A 14001-nucleotide genomic window follows, 5' to 3' on the forward strand; every position below is an offset into this window, starting at 1 on the left:
TATATACTGTATATATACTATATGTACTGTTACTGAGTAGCATTTGGTGTACTTGTATTTATTTTTGTAGCTTTTGAAGAAATTTAACTTTTACTAAAGTAGGCTATGTTTTGACTGAAGTATTTTACTTTGTTACATTTTTGCATATTGCATATAAATAAGAATGGCGATGACGCAGCAAAAAGCCACGCCTACAAAGTGTGGTACGGGTGTGAAACGCTATTCAATTTCTATGGGCAAAACAATAAATCGACATTTTCTGTGTTCTAATAATTTGTGTGAAATGTATATGGTGTAAATAATTTGACGTTACCTTTTCATGACTGTCGAACAACTGCAAGACCATTAAAGAGTCAAAATGCTAGCATGACTGCTCTCTTGAACGGAAGTTTGCACTGAAGTTTGCTAGCTTGTTAGCATTTTGTGACTTCCAGAAAATAAACATTTTAATGATGATGCAGGTCTTTGATAACCGTGAAAAGGTAACGACACATTATTTACACCATATATATATATATATATATATATATATATATATATATATATATACGTTTCACATAAATGATCAGATTACAGAAAAAGCAGCCACAGAAAATGTCGATTTTTTGTTTTGCCCATAGAAATATAGCGGGGCATATCATGTACCGCACTTTGTGGGCGTGGCCTGTCTGAAACATCACGCTATTCTTATAACTATCAGTTACAAATTTGGTTGGATCTCCATGAGTTTTGCACCAGAAACTGGGCAATGATAAGTTACATCTGCATCAAAACTGTGCAAACATATATAACTTCAAATGCTCAAATTGATCCATAACAGTAGTTTAGTTAACATCCATCCAGCTGCAGTGTTATTGGTTGGTGTTAGCCTGGTTGTTGCTAGCTAGTTTTCTAGCCTTGCTAGCTACTTGGATAGCTACTAGCAAAAGAAATGTCAGTGTAGGGTTAGAGTGACGTTACTGAATAACATGGATGGGCATTTTCATGGGAAAAATCATAATGGACCTTTTACTCTGAATTTTAAATGAGATACTTTCTACTTTTACTTAAGTAGGTTTTTATACCAGAAATGTTACTTCTACTATAGGATTTCAGCAAAGCAGTAGGATATTTTAGTACTTTTTCCACCTCTGCTTTTAAATCACTGTGCTCTAATTTATGCTAACGTATAACCTTAACTTTGACTAACTCTGCTTTTTCTTCCCTCTTATCCAGTGTAATATGTGTTACACCTAATAAACCACAGCTAATTACAATATCTGCCAGCAGTTCAAGCATGCAGTTAGTTCTTGAACTAACTGCTAGTTAGAGAATTGAAAATAAACCTGAAATTAAAAGCAGAGCGTTGACACTGAGCTGCTCACCTGGATGGAGAGAAACTCTGAGAAGTCTGTCGTCCTCTTCTTACAGCAGGACCAGCCCTGGACACACACACACACACACACACACACACACACACACACACACACACCATACTGCATGTGAATTTCTTTTGAACTATTTATTTCTCATCATCATCTAGCAGTTATAGCACTGTAAGTGTAGACTACTGTATTTTTATCCAGCTATGTACAGTATTTTATTACAGATCAGACACTGATACAGTCGTTTATTTGTTTATTTGTTTGTTTGTTTGTTTTACCTTCAGAGCGTCGTGGAAGATGGGAACTCCTGGATGGAAGAGACAGGAATCTTTTGGAGGAAGAGGAAGAGAGGAGGAAGGAAGTTCAGTCTGTCTGCATGCACAGTAGCTTGACACACACATACACTTACACACACACACTCAGCAGGGTACACCAGCTGTTCCTGGGGGTCATTTGAGTTGGGAGGTGTGTGTGTGTGTGTGTGTGTGTGTGTGTGTGTGTGCGTCCCATATAAGGAAGCTGGTAACAGTTGCTAGGAAGGCAGTCGTCCTTCTAGAGACACGTGGCTGACCATGCATGCTAAGCTAGCTTATAAGGCCCCACTCTCTCTCTCTCTCTCTCTCTCTCTCACACACACACACACACACACGACATATGATAATGATGACAAAATTGATATGACATCACACAAACCAGCACTAGCCATATCCGCCATCTGACAGTAAATCCAGACCATAAGACGAAGTGTCGGTTCCAACACCTGTTGTCACTTCACTAAACTTTACATGTTCTAGTCTTTATATAACGGATCTGTCCATTTTGCAGAGTGATTTTACATGACATCACATGCTGAGGTCAATACACACCAACAAATCTGCTCACAATAGAGCTCAACATGGATTTAAACTTAATATTGTCTCAGTACTGGTGAAATGACGCTGGAGACTTAAACCAGGATTAATTCATGCCTGTTAAACTGGCTCTTTATTGCATATATGCTATATTTCAAGTATAATATATGATATATATACGAATATGAAATGTTGCTTTTTCAGGAATTATGAGGAAAAAAAGCCCTAATTTCAGATTGATAATGATGTAGTTTTGAAATTTTACAATAAGTTTTGAATGAGCCTCGCAGGTCCTGGAGTTGAAAAACTCTAATAAAGGATGATGTCAACTTTAATTCAAGAGAAAAATGAAAAAATCAAAAGTGCAATTATGAGGTATTCATCCCACAATAGCAACTGGATATCTTTATGTATATCTGTAAACCAGAAGCAAACACCCACCAGTGTGCAACAAGGTTATAAAGTCAGGCTCACATGCTTCAGGTTAGACATTTGTCTGATACTTATCTAGACTGATTGACAAATATAAGCTTCACTGCCTTGATGAGCGACATTATAAGCAACCGGCAGACCTGGACTTACCTGAATATGTAAAGTAACAGTAGAAATAGAGTAGAAATAGACAGAAACAGGGAGCGGGGCCTTACCGTCTTTATTCTTGTTGGCGTCAAACCTCTCTCCGCAGCCTTTGTTGTAGCACAGCAGAGTCATGTTGGCCTAGTGGTTGGTGGGATTTCTTCTCCTCCGCTGTATATCTCTCTCTTTCTTTTCCTCTATCTTGTCTGTCTTCCTCCTTCCTGGGACTCCCAGCCTTAATCCTGTGACCGGTTTTCCAGAAGTTTCTCCAGCCAGGAAGAGAAGAAGCAGAGAGAGAGATCCAGAAAGGGGTGAGAGGAAAAAGAAGGGTCTCTCTCTCTCTCTCTGGTTGGGCCTGGCTGAATGAATGATAAAAATAGCGCCTCACCCTCACACCCCTCCCCTCCCCTCCCCTCCCCTCCTCTCTATTTCCAGCTGTCAAATCTTATCTCCAGGTGGGGGTTGAGTCTCTGCTGTCAGTCTGACCGGCCGCTACAGCAGAGACAACCTCCGACTTTCTGTGGATTTCTACTGCTGGAAAAACTCACCGTGGAATTAGGAAACATCCTGGATCTGCTCTACATGACCAAAAGCACACGACCAATCACAAGTCTGGACACACCTGATTGAATGTACTGTGTTTTTCATTCTCTTAAAGCCATTTTGATCTTGAAATGTGTTTCTTAGACAAATATAAACAGTGAAGTTGATGCCAATGTATGAATTTCTTTCCAAAGCCTTTTGCCTTTCCATCAAGGCAACGGGCGGCTGCTTTAAAGAATCTAAAATATAAGATAGTTTCAATTTAACACTCTTTTTGGTCACTGCATAATTCCATTTGTGTTATTTCATAGTTTTGACGTCTTTGCTGTTATTCTAAAATGTGGAAAATAGTAAAAATAAAGAAAAATGTGCTGTGTCCGGACTTTTGACTGGTAGTGTATGTGGACGCCGCTTCTAATTACTTGATTCGGCTATTTCAGCCACACTCACTGCTGAGAGGTATTAAATAAAGCACACAGCCATATCAAGCTCCAGAAACAGACACGGTCCAGTGAAGGGAAATGTTAACGGTACAACATGTAATGACATGAAGAGAGAGTGCTGGAGTGCTGTAACATGCAAAATGTTATAATAATAATAATAATAATAATAATAATAATAATAATAATAATAATGCCAAGGCACACTTTTTGCAGTGAAAAACGTGAAAAAGCCTTAATTGTATTGGCTCACCACCAACGCAACAAATTTGGAGTGTACTGGTGCAGATCCAGGCATGTACCAGATATTTGATGAAAGTCGCTGCAAAACATTTTGAACTAACATAAACATTAACTATTTGTTAGTTGTCACTGCAGTTATTTTCTTTAAATGGTTATCTTTTTATTTTTACTCATTTTTGATTATTTATTTTTGTTATTTTCATTATTATTATTACTATAATGATGTTTGACTTTGATGATGATGATGGACTGTGCCAAAATAAAATAAAAAATGTGAAAAAAATAAACACTAGTTGTACCATCAGCCTGATTCTGGCCGTCACTATGCATATTCTGTTAAAATAGGTTGTGTTGAAAAATAACATAAATGTGTGTTGCCCCATGCTAGACACTTAGATATATTGTAATAACACATCTTTTTTAAGAGTGCAGTTGATTTATTTGTTTGAATAAGATAAGAACTTTACTGGGTAATTGGATGAAATGTGTATTTTTAAGAAAAAAAAACTATTTCCTAGGATAGTTTATGTATTTGTGTAGCTAAATCTCTCTTCTTGCTTTTATTCTGAGCACACCAAGACGAACTGCCAGCAACTGCGGGGGATACGACAATAAATTACTGAATCTGAAGACAAAACACTTCTGCTCTCTCCTCCTCTGTTTCCATGGGCGGCACATCCCGAGTGATATATCTCTTTTTAAAGACCACTTAGTCAAAAACAAAACCCCTTAAACACACCCGAACACATCACCCCTGGCGTCCAAAGCCCTGTTGAGTGATTTTGGGACAAGAGCGCACAAACAGTTTCATTATTCAAAACATAGCGGGAGGTGGGAGCCCGCCTGTTGAAGCCCTCGCAGCGGGGGGCGCGCTCCGGCTCTGGACCGGCTCGAGTGTTTCGGGTGACAGCTAAATGGTCCGGCGTTCAGGCGTCCAGGCGTTTGGCGCTCGTCGGCCGCCGTCCCGGAGCGCGGCCCAGCGTGGAGGGAGGGCACGAGCCGCGGCCGCCTGTCACACAGAGTCAGACCGGGGCTGGTGGAAGTGCTTTAGGTCAGCGTGTCACAGCAGCGGGGAAGTGATGAGGAGGACAAGGAAAAACAACAACAATAAAAAAAAAAAAACAAAAAACAGGAAAACGGTAACTACCCAATGGGAAGGAGTGGTAATTGTATGCCTTTCAGGTTCCCCGCTGTTTTAGGAAGTCGTTCCCCTGCACATTTGAATAAGGTTACTGATGTAATTGTACAAGTATACCAGTCTGCTGTTAATGCATTTTACAAGCATTTTAAGACAATAAAAACCAAAGTATGGTTATATGATGGTATGGCTGTTTCTTGCTTTACGCGGACTACACGGCACCGTTTTTGGGTTTGTTTGTTGTTTATTTTCCTTCTTCCTTTCTTGAAATTTAAATGACCACTCTTGGTAACCGTTGGTAACCAAGCACCCTCATGTGTTGATCTAAAACACATTCATTTTAAGCTCACAATGGCCGAGATAAAATGCACTTATTGTAGGCTAGACAGATCCTGGAGCTGCTTTTCTTTAGCCATTATTATTAAGACAACGTTATTGCAGTGGATAGGGCAGTGGAGAGGCCTAACGAGCAAACACATTCATCATCAGATTCTCATGTATGCTGACGGACTGATGCTGAACTCAACGAAAGCTACGATATGATTGGACAGTCAGATTGGGGAAAAAAAAAATTGGGGCCCCCAAAGAGGTAGAAACGGCCCTGGTAGTATATAACTGGATATGCTTTCTCCCCTGGGAACACATCATCACATTGCTTTTCTTTGCCAATATCATGAGACATTTTAGGGAAGTTTTTCCAAGGCATTTCACTTATCATTCATTGTTTTACATTCAGAGAAGCATTCTTTAATTTCCCGCTAAGTTATGTGTGAAAACCCCGAGGACAGAGTCAGAGCTCTCCTCTCTCATTAAAGGTGCTGCGAGTGGCATTTTCAATCATCGTCAGTTCAATTGTGATATCCTGGGATAATTAGTCTACAAATGAGAAGACTGGCAGCCTCTATCTCACACCAGCGGTATTGTTGGTTCTGTAGCATTGCACAAGTTAAGACCACATTTCCCATAAACCCCACTGCTTCCTGTTGCAGAAGGAATCTTTGGTCACAGGTTTTCTCTTCTAACATGTTTATCCTCATCCACTTTACTGAGGAGGATAAACATGTTGTAAGTGATTTTTGCATCAGCCTTTCACTCCAGCTGTTGAGAAACTCTGAAACCTTTAGCTCCGTTTGCTCTGGAAGAACAGAACCTCTTCCTGTTTTGTGCCGCAAAGCAGTTTTAAAGCTATTTTGTGCCGTAAAACTGTTTTAAAGCCGTTTTGTGCCGTAAAGCGTTTTTGTTCCCTCCAAATCCACCAGGTGGAGAAACAATGGAAAAAGCAGAGTAAACGCTGCCAATCTTCTCAGCGATTGGTCTGGTTTCTTTACGGTAATTAACATCTCAACATTAATGTGGTAATGATCTATTGTTAAAATGCTACATGTAGCACCTTTAATCACAGTCATTGGGAATTGGGATGTCTGCAGGTTTCAGCAGGTCGGGGCGGCAGTAACCTAGATGTAGAGAAACCGATTCGGAAAAAAAATGCAGTTGAAGGGAGTGAATGAGTAACACTCTCTCCTCCCTCAACAACTACCATGAATGTGCCTTTGCACAAGGCATTTAATCACAAACTGCTGCTCAGTGGCTGCCAGCAGAAGCATGACAGTGTGTAAGTGTGTGAATATGAAGCACGTGTGCCCAGTCAACTTTCCCTGGATAAATAAAAGTTAAAAAAGTTATACGTCTAAGACTTTTTTGACAGAGTAAAACGTTAGACCAATTTTGCAGAAAATTGAGAAAAAGTATCAGTAGCATCAGAATAAAGGTCTGCGTAATCGGATTGATTCCTCACACTGTATTTAAGAGTCAGAAGATATGTTTAACTATTTCAAAAGCCTTTCAAAGCCTTGAATTTAGATCATTAAAGACTTTTTAAGACTCCGTTTGCAGTTTGAGGCCGAGAGACGAGACAGTAGTTCCTGTACAAAAACTCAAAAACAATCATGTAGGAATGGAAAATGACTTTTTATTTCTTCCAAAAAAAAGAGAGAGAAAACAAAATCCTTAGAATAAACAAATATACTGCTGTAAAATAAAAGCCCATGATTTTTTGTTTTTATTTCAACTGTAACATTTGTTTGCCTTTCCATGCTCGATACAATCCATATATTTCTGCTTTAAATAAATAGAAAAAAAACAAATGTACAAAGAGATTAGGGGGAGGAGACAGAGAAGAGAGAGAGAGCCAGAGATTAAAAGGTGTACTTCGCTCAAAATCATTTGGCATCATTGACAATCCATGGCTGATCCTGATGTCTGGGGAGGTATGCAGTCCTCCAGTCTGCATCGTCTGTCTGTTTACCCCAACCCCCCGTTTGAGTAGTAATCATACCTATATACTGCTGTAATAATGCTAATATCTTTCATGTTCAGAAAAATAAAGAGTAAATGAAAAATAATGTCATTGCAGATTATGAGAGTATGTATGTAAGCTCTGTGTGTGTGAGTGTGTGAATGTGTGTATTCTCTATATACAGAATAGTGAGGCAGCAATCCGAGGGTTCTTACCAAAAATCACACAGATGTAGAAAAAACAGAACGTGCACAAGAAGAGATCTTTGATTCGACACACCGACTCACTGACAAAACGAGGGGGGGTTTATCCGTTTAACAGCCTCTCTCTCTCTCTCCCTTTTCTTTCGTATCTGTTCGTTTTTTTTTGTGGGTTTTGCCCACAGATGGCGCCACAACAAGTGGAAAATCCACAGGACAAACTGCCATTAAGGAGATGTGCTGCAAGTAATAAATGTGACATCTTTGGGAACAGTAACCAAAAAAAAAAAAAAAAAGTTTGGCGCTCCGTTTTGCTACAGTGGCTCATATATATCGACAGTACAAACATCCGTCAAATTCAGTTTATCAACTGATGAACCTGCTTTTTATGGACAACAAGTGACACGTCAGTCTGAAACCTTCCGCTATTTGTCCGTCTTGCCCTTCATCTCGTCCGGCCGGTCGACAGGCGATACGTTTTAAACGGGGACCAAAAGAGGAGAGAATTTATCATCGTCGTCGTCATCACCATCATCATCGTCACATCATGCTTTTTGGAAAAAAGGACAACAAACATCGACAACGATACAACCATGCACTCGCTGACCGCAGAGAGAGAAAGGAGGAGGGGGGGGGGGGATTCCTGGACGGGACGGTCTGGTCTCATTATCATCTGCTACACTCTGGATTTCCACCTGGTCTTCAACTAGAAGCAGAAGCCAGACGCATTATATATGGCATCAAGGTTCTCTAAACATCCTTCTCCTCCTAAATTCATATGTTACAACAGCGTAGAGAGGCGGCAGCAGCTTTAAAAGTCGAGCTGGGACAACGTGGGCAGGGAAAGTGAAAGACTAACACTCTCCTCCCTCAGTAACTGCTACTGAGGTGCCTGTGACTCCCAAACTGGTCCAGTGGAGCTGTTTTCGGGAGCCACCAGCAGAAGAAGAAGTGGTTGCACTGGGCAGCTCCCAGCGGTGAATATGTGGAACTGCGCGAATGTGAAGCTGAAAAAAAAGAGCCTGGGTGCCGAGCCAAAACCCTTTCCCTGGATAAATTACATCAAAAGTGATCAAAATTACCGACGTGATAAAGCTGCAATAATTACTGGTAGTTGAACCGAAGCTAAGGAGACGAGGAGAGGAGCCGATAACATTTCTGAGACTCGGCAAAGTTAATTATCTGACCGCCGTAGTCTCCTCTTCCACACTCTCTCTCTCTCTCTCTCTCTCTCTCTCTCTTCCTCTCTCTGCCCCCCTTTTGTCCATTTGAAACCAGTTCAGATACACAGACACAGAAAACCTCATCTCAACAGGCAGGGCTGGATTCCATGCAGAGAAAAAAAAAAAAATCAGAGTTCTATATAAAAACAACAACAACAACAACGAAAAAAGCCATCAGAGAGGGAAAGAAAGGAAAAAAGTAAGGACTGATCGAGAGGAACACGAGACGCGGATTCGTCTAGGAAAAACAGCTGTGCTCATCGAAAAACTCCTAACACCAGAGAACTCCAGGAGTCGGCCCGATCTAGGTCAAACAGTTCTCTTAGTGTTTGATTTAACCTGCTGTTAAGTACTAGATGGGTGTGGTTTACGGCATCAGGACAATTTAAATAGCGTCAGGAAAGATGGCAGTCTCACAAAAGTATCCTCAGTTGACCCTCAAATACTTTCCTGCGATTGTTTAAACATTACGGCACTTATTTTATCATCCTGTATACAAAATCGCACCATTTGGGACTCTAAGCAGGTTAATGCAAACATCAGAAATTATTTGGGAAATACTGTTCAACCAAGTCTGCAGTCAGGCCCTCTCTAAACAGCCTGATCTGAGGTCAGTTTTGCCTCCATCCCCACTGGTTTACTATTAAAGTCCAGGGGGACGATGACCCGATTCTGGATCAGCGGGCTTCTCTTACTGACGTGCCAATTCATCAAACCAGAGACAAAAGGACAGCTGTCGTAGAAAAAAAGGACATCGTGGAGCCATGTTTAGAACCCACTGTGGCGCCAAAACACCGACATCCATTAAGAACATCAATAGTTTCACGGGCGTCCATCTTGGGAGCCCAAAGGCAACGGCACCTCCGTCTGGATCGTCCATTTTGCGGACGGAGAAGTTCCACCGTGTCCACGTTCGGGACACGAGCGAAGTCAGGGGGAGGAGGACATGCTGACAAAGGCCCCATTTCAGGACAACAGCAACACCAGAAAGAGGCTTTCTATTCTGCTTGATAGACAAACTGTTTGCCTGTCTAGTGCCATCCAGATGCACGGAGAAAGACCACGACTCCACCATGGCTGGAGCCAAAAACCCAGGACAAAATTAATGTTGCTTTACTAACAGGAAATTTCAAATTGAGAGGAACATCTGATCAACGGTTGGTTAACTGCCAAAGTGGCTAGTTGGGCAGACAACTTACCGACCACTGGTAAAATTTACTGGCATTTGACTAAAGCTGACTTCCCAACCTGCTTAGTATCGTCAAAAGCGATTGGCCAAGATATTGTTCTTACAATACCGAACTTGCTCTGGAAAAGTCTGTTTTTCACGCAAACAAGTCTCCCGCTTGTCGCAAAAATGGGGGCGATTTACAAAAGACCTGGATATCGAAAAGCATCTGATTCGCTGTGTAGGTTCGACGGTCCAATCGGAGACGGTTTGTAGGCTGCCGACATCGCAACGAGAGGCGCGGAGATGGCCAATGTTTGTGAAAGCCCAGTGAGACGGGGAACTTAGACGAGGAGCTCATCTACCGGACGCAGAGAGCGATGCCGACGGTGAGGAGTGAAGAGTGCGCTCAAAGCTACAAAAGCGAACCGCAAAGTCTGAACGAGGCCCGGGCCGCAGAGCCAGACTCCGCGGGAAGGTTTCGTCTACAGCTAACAGACAGAGATAGACACACCAAGAGATAATAGAGCTATAGTTACTAGACACTGGCAGAGGACGAGGTGGGGAAACCTACTGTAGGAAGTCTGCTACAGGGTTGGAGGAGGATACTATGAAGAGTCTAGAGCTAACACAAGACTGCGACAAGAAGCGTCTAAGAGCAATACCTATCCAACAGCGACGTGATGAGATGGAAGTAGACAATCTAGACAGAAAGTGGTTATTATTATTATTTTTTTTTACATATCTACACATACCAAACAGTGACAAAGCAGGCTAAATAAGCATTTTAGAGATAGACCAACTAGACAGGGCTGAGAGACTGGAGCAGGAGTCTAGAGATAGAGGTTTACACAGCAGAACGGATGGTGGATGCAATAAGACTGGACTATCACTGATGGTTAGGAGGCAGAGACTGGACTGGGACTGGGACTGGGACTGGGGACGGGACTAAAAAAAACTGTTTCAAGTCCATTGTTAGCATGGCGGGAAAATCATTTTTTTTGTCTACTGGCCACAGTCGCTGGTGCAAGCCAAAATTCACAAATCGCTTTCACTATTTTACCAGCCATCTAGATTTTTAGAATAGAACAGGACCTTCATACAATGGTTGGTTAGTAGTAGATAAACTTGTTAGGCCACAGTCAAAATTCACCAGATTTTGGTTGGCGTTAATTTCCCCCCTGGTGATTAGATCGCTTATCTCTGCATGGGAACCCTGTAACTTGGTGCTATCTAGCGCTCACAAACGTTAGGTTGAGACACAACGGTATCAAGTTACTGTAAAACCCCAAACTATCCTGACAAATATCAAATCTCTCTTTCAACTTTAAGCCATCACGCCAGAAAAAAAAACTGCACACTACGGCAGGATAGTCACTTCAGTGCAAAATTTCTGCATGTGCATTTTGCAACAAAATTAGATTTTTACAAAAACAAATAATATAAGCAAAAAACCAAGCAAATATTGTGTCAAACTCGCTGGCTTACATTTAGTTCAAAATTTGACCCTCAGAAATAGCCCTCAATGGAAAACATACACACGCTTGTGTAAGCACACACATGAACACACACCAATATGTGCATTATGCACAAATATACAAACAGTCAAAATCATGGCAACGGATGCTTTGGCTGAGGAATGGCCATGACCTCTTACATGTTGACCGCCGAGTTAAATTTGATCCCCAAGTGAAAGGATTTCCTGGAACCACAGAGCGAGGGCGAGGCCAAAAGGTTCGCTGTTCGTTTGGCTCTCGGCGCAGAATCACACTCAACCACCGCTCACTTCAATTCAGTGCAATATAATGCAAACGAATTCAACTTGATTCAATAACATTCAACTCACTCAGTCAGTGCTGCTGTCATTAATCATTGGCACATAATGTGGATCTGCCAATAGGTAGTTCCTAATGAAAAAGCTCTTACTTTAGAAACCTTTGATGCCCGAGGCTGGTCGGTCAGCTGAGGACACAACTAGACAAGTGGAGGTGAACTGAGAATACAGACACACACAGAAGACACAGGCGCTGACAGGATACAGCTAACTGGCCCGTGATGCTAACAATTGCTCTTCAGGTTGTTTATTATTTTACAAAATAATCAATTCTTACCATTTTGCAGTCTGGCTACAGTGATGACAGCCGAAAACGTCAAAATCGGCACGTGTAAAATCATGCCTGGCTAACAAAAATGCAAAATCATGGTTTAGATTCGGTTCACAGACAATTTGAAGTACCTGACTTGAATGGGAATCTATAAATAGGTGACAATAGTGTAGCCCGGTAGCATGTTTTTCCAGCCAAACCTGTCTTTCTGTGTGTATCTGTAGCTTTAGGGAGAAAAACAAAAACAAAGACTTCAGTTTAAACAATGCAACAACAAACGCTCAACTAGTACTAACAGTAAATGGGTCGACAAACTGACACGTCTTCGCCATCTAGTTCAGGGGGAGGATTTTGACGAGCTGGACCCATCGAACATTCAGGTGAAATTGCAGAGGAAACAGACTGAAAAATACAAAGATATATTAACGGACCGGAAAAACTAGGGCAACACACCGACGAGAGCCGTCTCTTAGATCTCTCACTGATTGGACAGTTGTGGACGCGGACAGCGAATGAGGGAGGGGATGGAGGAGGAGGAGGCGGGGCTTTTTTTTCGACGCCTCAATCTAATGGGCTAGTTGCAAAGGCGTTGTCTGTGTCTGAAACTCTTAACACACACACACACACTTTTTATGCACACATAGGCACACACATACACACACACACACTAACAAACACTCGTCCTCTCCTAAGCGCTCCTCAGTTGCCATCCAGGCGGACAGTAACCCAGAAAGGACAAATAGCACCAGTATGAAATAAAGCTAATTCAGCAACAGTGACTCTCATAGGTAGGATTTCCTCACCCTTCCTCTCTCTCTTTCCACCTCTTTCTCTCTCACCCTTGTTCTCCCTCTCCTGCTTTCAAACTTTACTCCATCAATAGGATTTGTAACACAAGTTAGACAACAGAACAGAAAGAAGCTACAGTGCAGACACACACACACACACACACACTCACACACTCAAGGAGTCGTTTCAGACAAAGACAAGCCACGATGACATCTCCCACCTTCCCCGATCCCTCCCCACCCCATCCCTCCAATCCCTCCATCCTCTGTCACTGTCGTCTCCCCCTCCCCTCTTTCCTCCCCTCTTTTTTTGGTGTTGGTTGGTTCTCTTGTCGTCTGTCCGTCTCTCAGTCGTTTTAGCTCGTTCGCATCGCTCCTCTGTCCGTCCGATCGTCCTCTGTGTGTTTTCTTCTGTTTGTTTGTTTGTTTGTCGCTTTTGGCACTCTGCTTCCCCCTGACTGGATTACATGAACTGCATCTGGAGAGGGAGAGAGGGAGAGAGGGAGGGAGAGAGGGAGAGAGGGAGGGAGGGAGGGAGGGAGAGAGGGGGAGAGGGGGAGAGGGAGAGAATTATACTGTATGTTGTTTTGATTTGATCATTCTACCAATGCATAGAAAATTACTTTGATGCTATAATTAATGATGCAAATAAATCAGCATTTTTCAATCATTTTTGATGTATAGCAACTGATGATGTCATAAATTACACAATAATGCAGTAACAAAATGTTCCAAAATGTCCGTCTAAACGAGTCAAAAATGTAATGAAAACTGTTATTTGTGAGAAATTCAGAGTAATGTCATGTTAATTACATTAAGACATTATTACTTCATAATGGGCGCAACATGTTTTGAACTGATGATATAATAATTATACTGAATAACAATGGAATAACTCATAAGAAGTACAACGCAGTAACTCAAGTGGTTACATTATTTGGCAATGTTATTATTATATCATAAGTTAAAAACAGGTTACAACCCTTATGAAGTCATAATCGCTGGCAATAATGTGCTGTTATTATATTATCCAGCAACTTATTACATGAACAGGTTTTATTGCATG

General features: G+C 41.6%; 2 protein-coding genes across 4 annotated transcripts in view; both read right to left on the bottom strand.

Moving 5' to 3' along the window:
* The window catches only part of LOC139930343 (cysteine and histidine-rich domain-containing protein 1), a 9884-nt gene extending 6958 nt beyond the window's left edge, over nt 1–2926 (bottom strand). Inside the window, exons 1-3 of the mRNA XM_078291853.1 lie at nt 2863–2926; nt 1643–1692; nt 1365–1421 (exon numbers count right to left, since the gene is read on the bottom strand). Of these exons, the coding sequence (XP_078147979.1) occupies nt 1365–1421; nt 1643–1692; nt 2863–2926 (171 nt within the window). The remainder of the gene's footprint in view (nt 1–1364; nt 1422–1642; nt 1693–2862) is intronic.
* A 10302-nt stretch (nt 2927–13228) lies between these two features.
* LOC139911258 (phosphatidylinositol-binding clathrin assembly protein) overlaps nt 13229–14001 on the bottom strand; it is a 67846-nt gene continuing 67073 nt past the window's right edge. For all 3 annotated transcript variants that reach the window (XM_071898764.2, XM_071898761.2, XM_071898760.2), the window contains one exon: nt 13229–13413. In XM_071898764.2, the coding sequence (XP_071754865.1) occupies nt 13399–13413 (15 nt within the window). In that variant the 3' untranslated portion in view covers nt 13229–13398. The remainder of the gene's footprint in view (nt 13414–14001) is intronic.

The sequence above is a fragment of the Centroberyx gerrardi genome, chromosome 23 (assembly GCF_048128805.1).
Source record: "Centroberyx gerrardi isolate f3 chromosome 23, fCenGer3.hap1.cur.20231027, whole genome shotgun sequence".
Lineage (NCBI taxonomy): Eukaryota > Metazoa > Chordata > Actinopteri > Beryciformes > Berycidae > Centroberyx > Centroberyx gerrardi.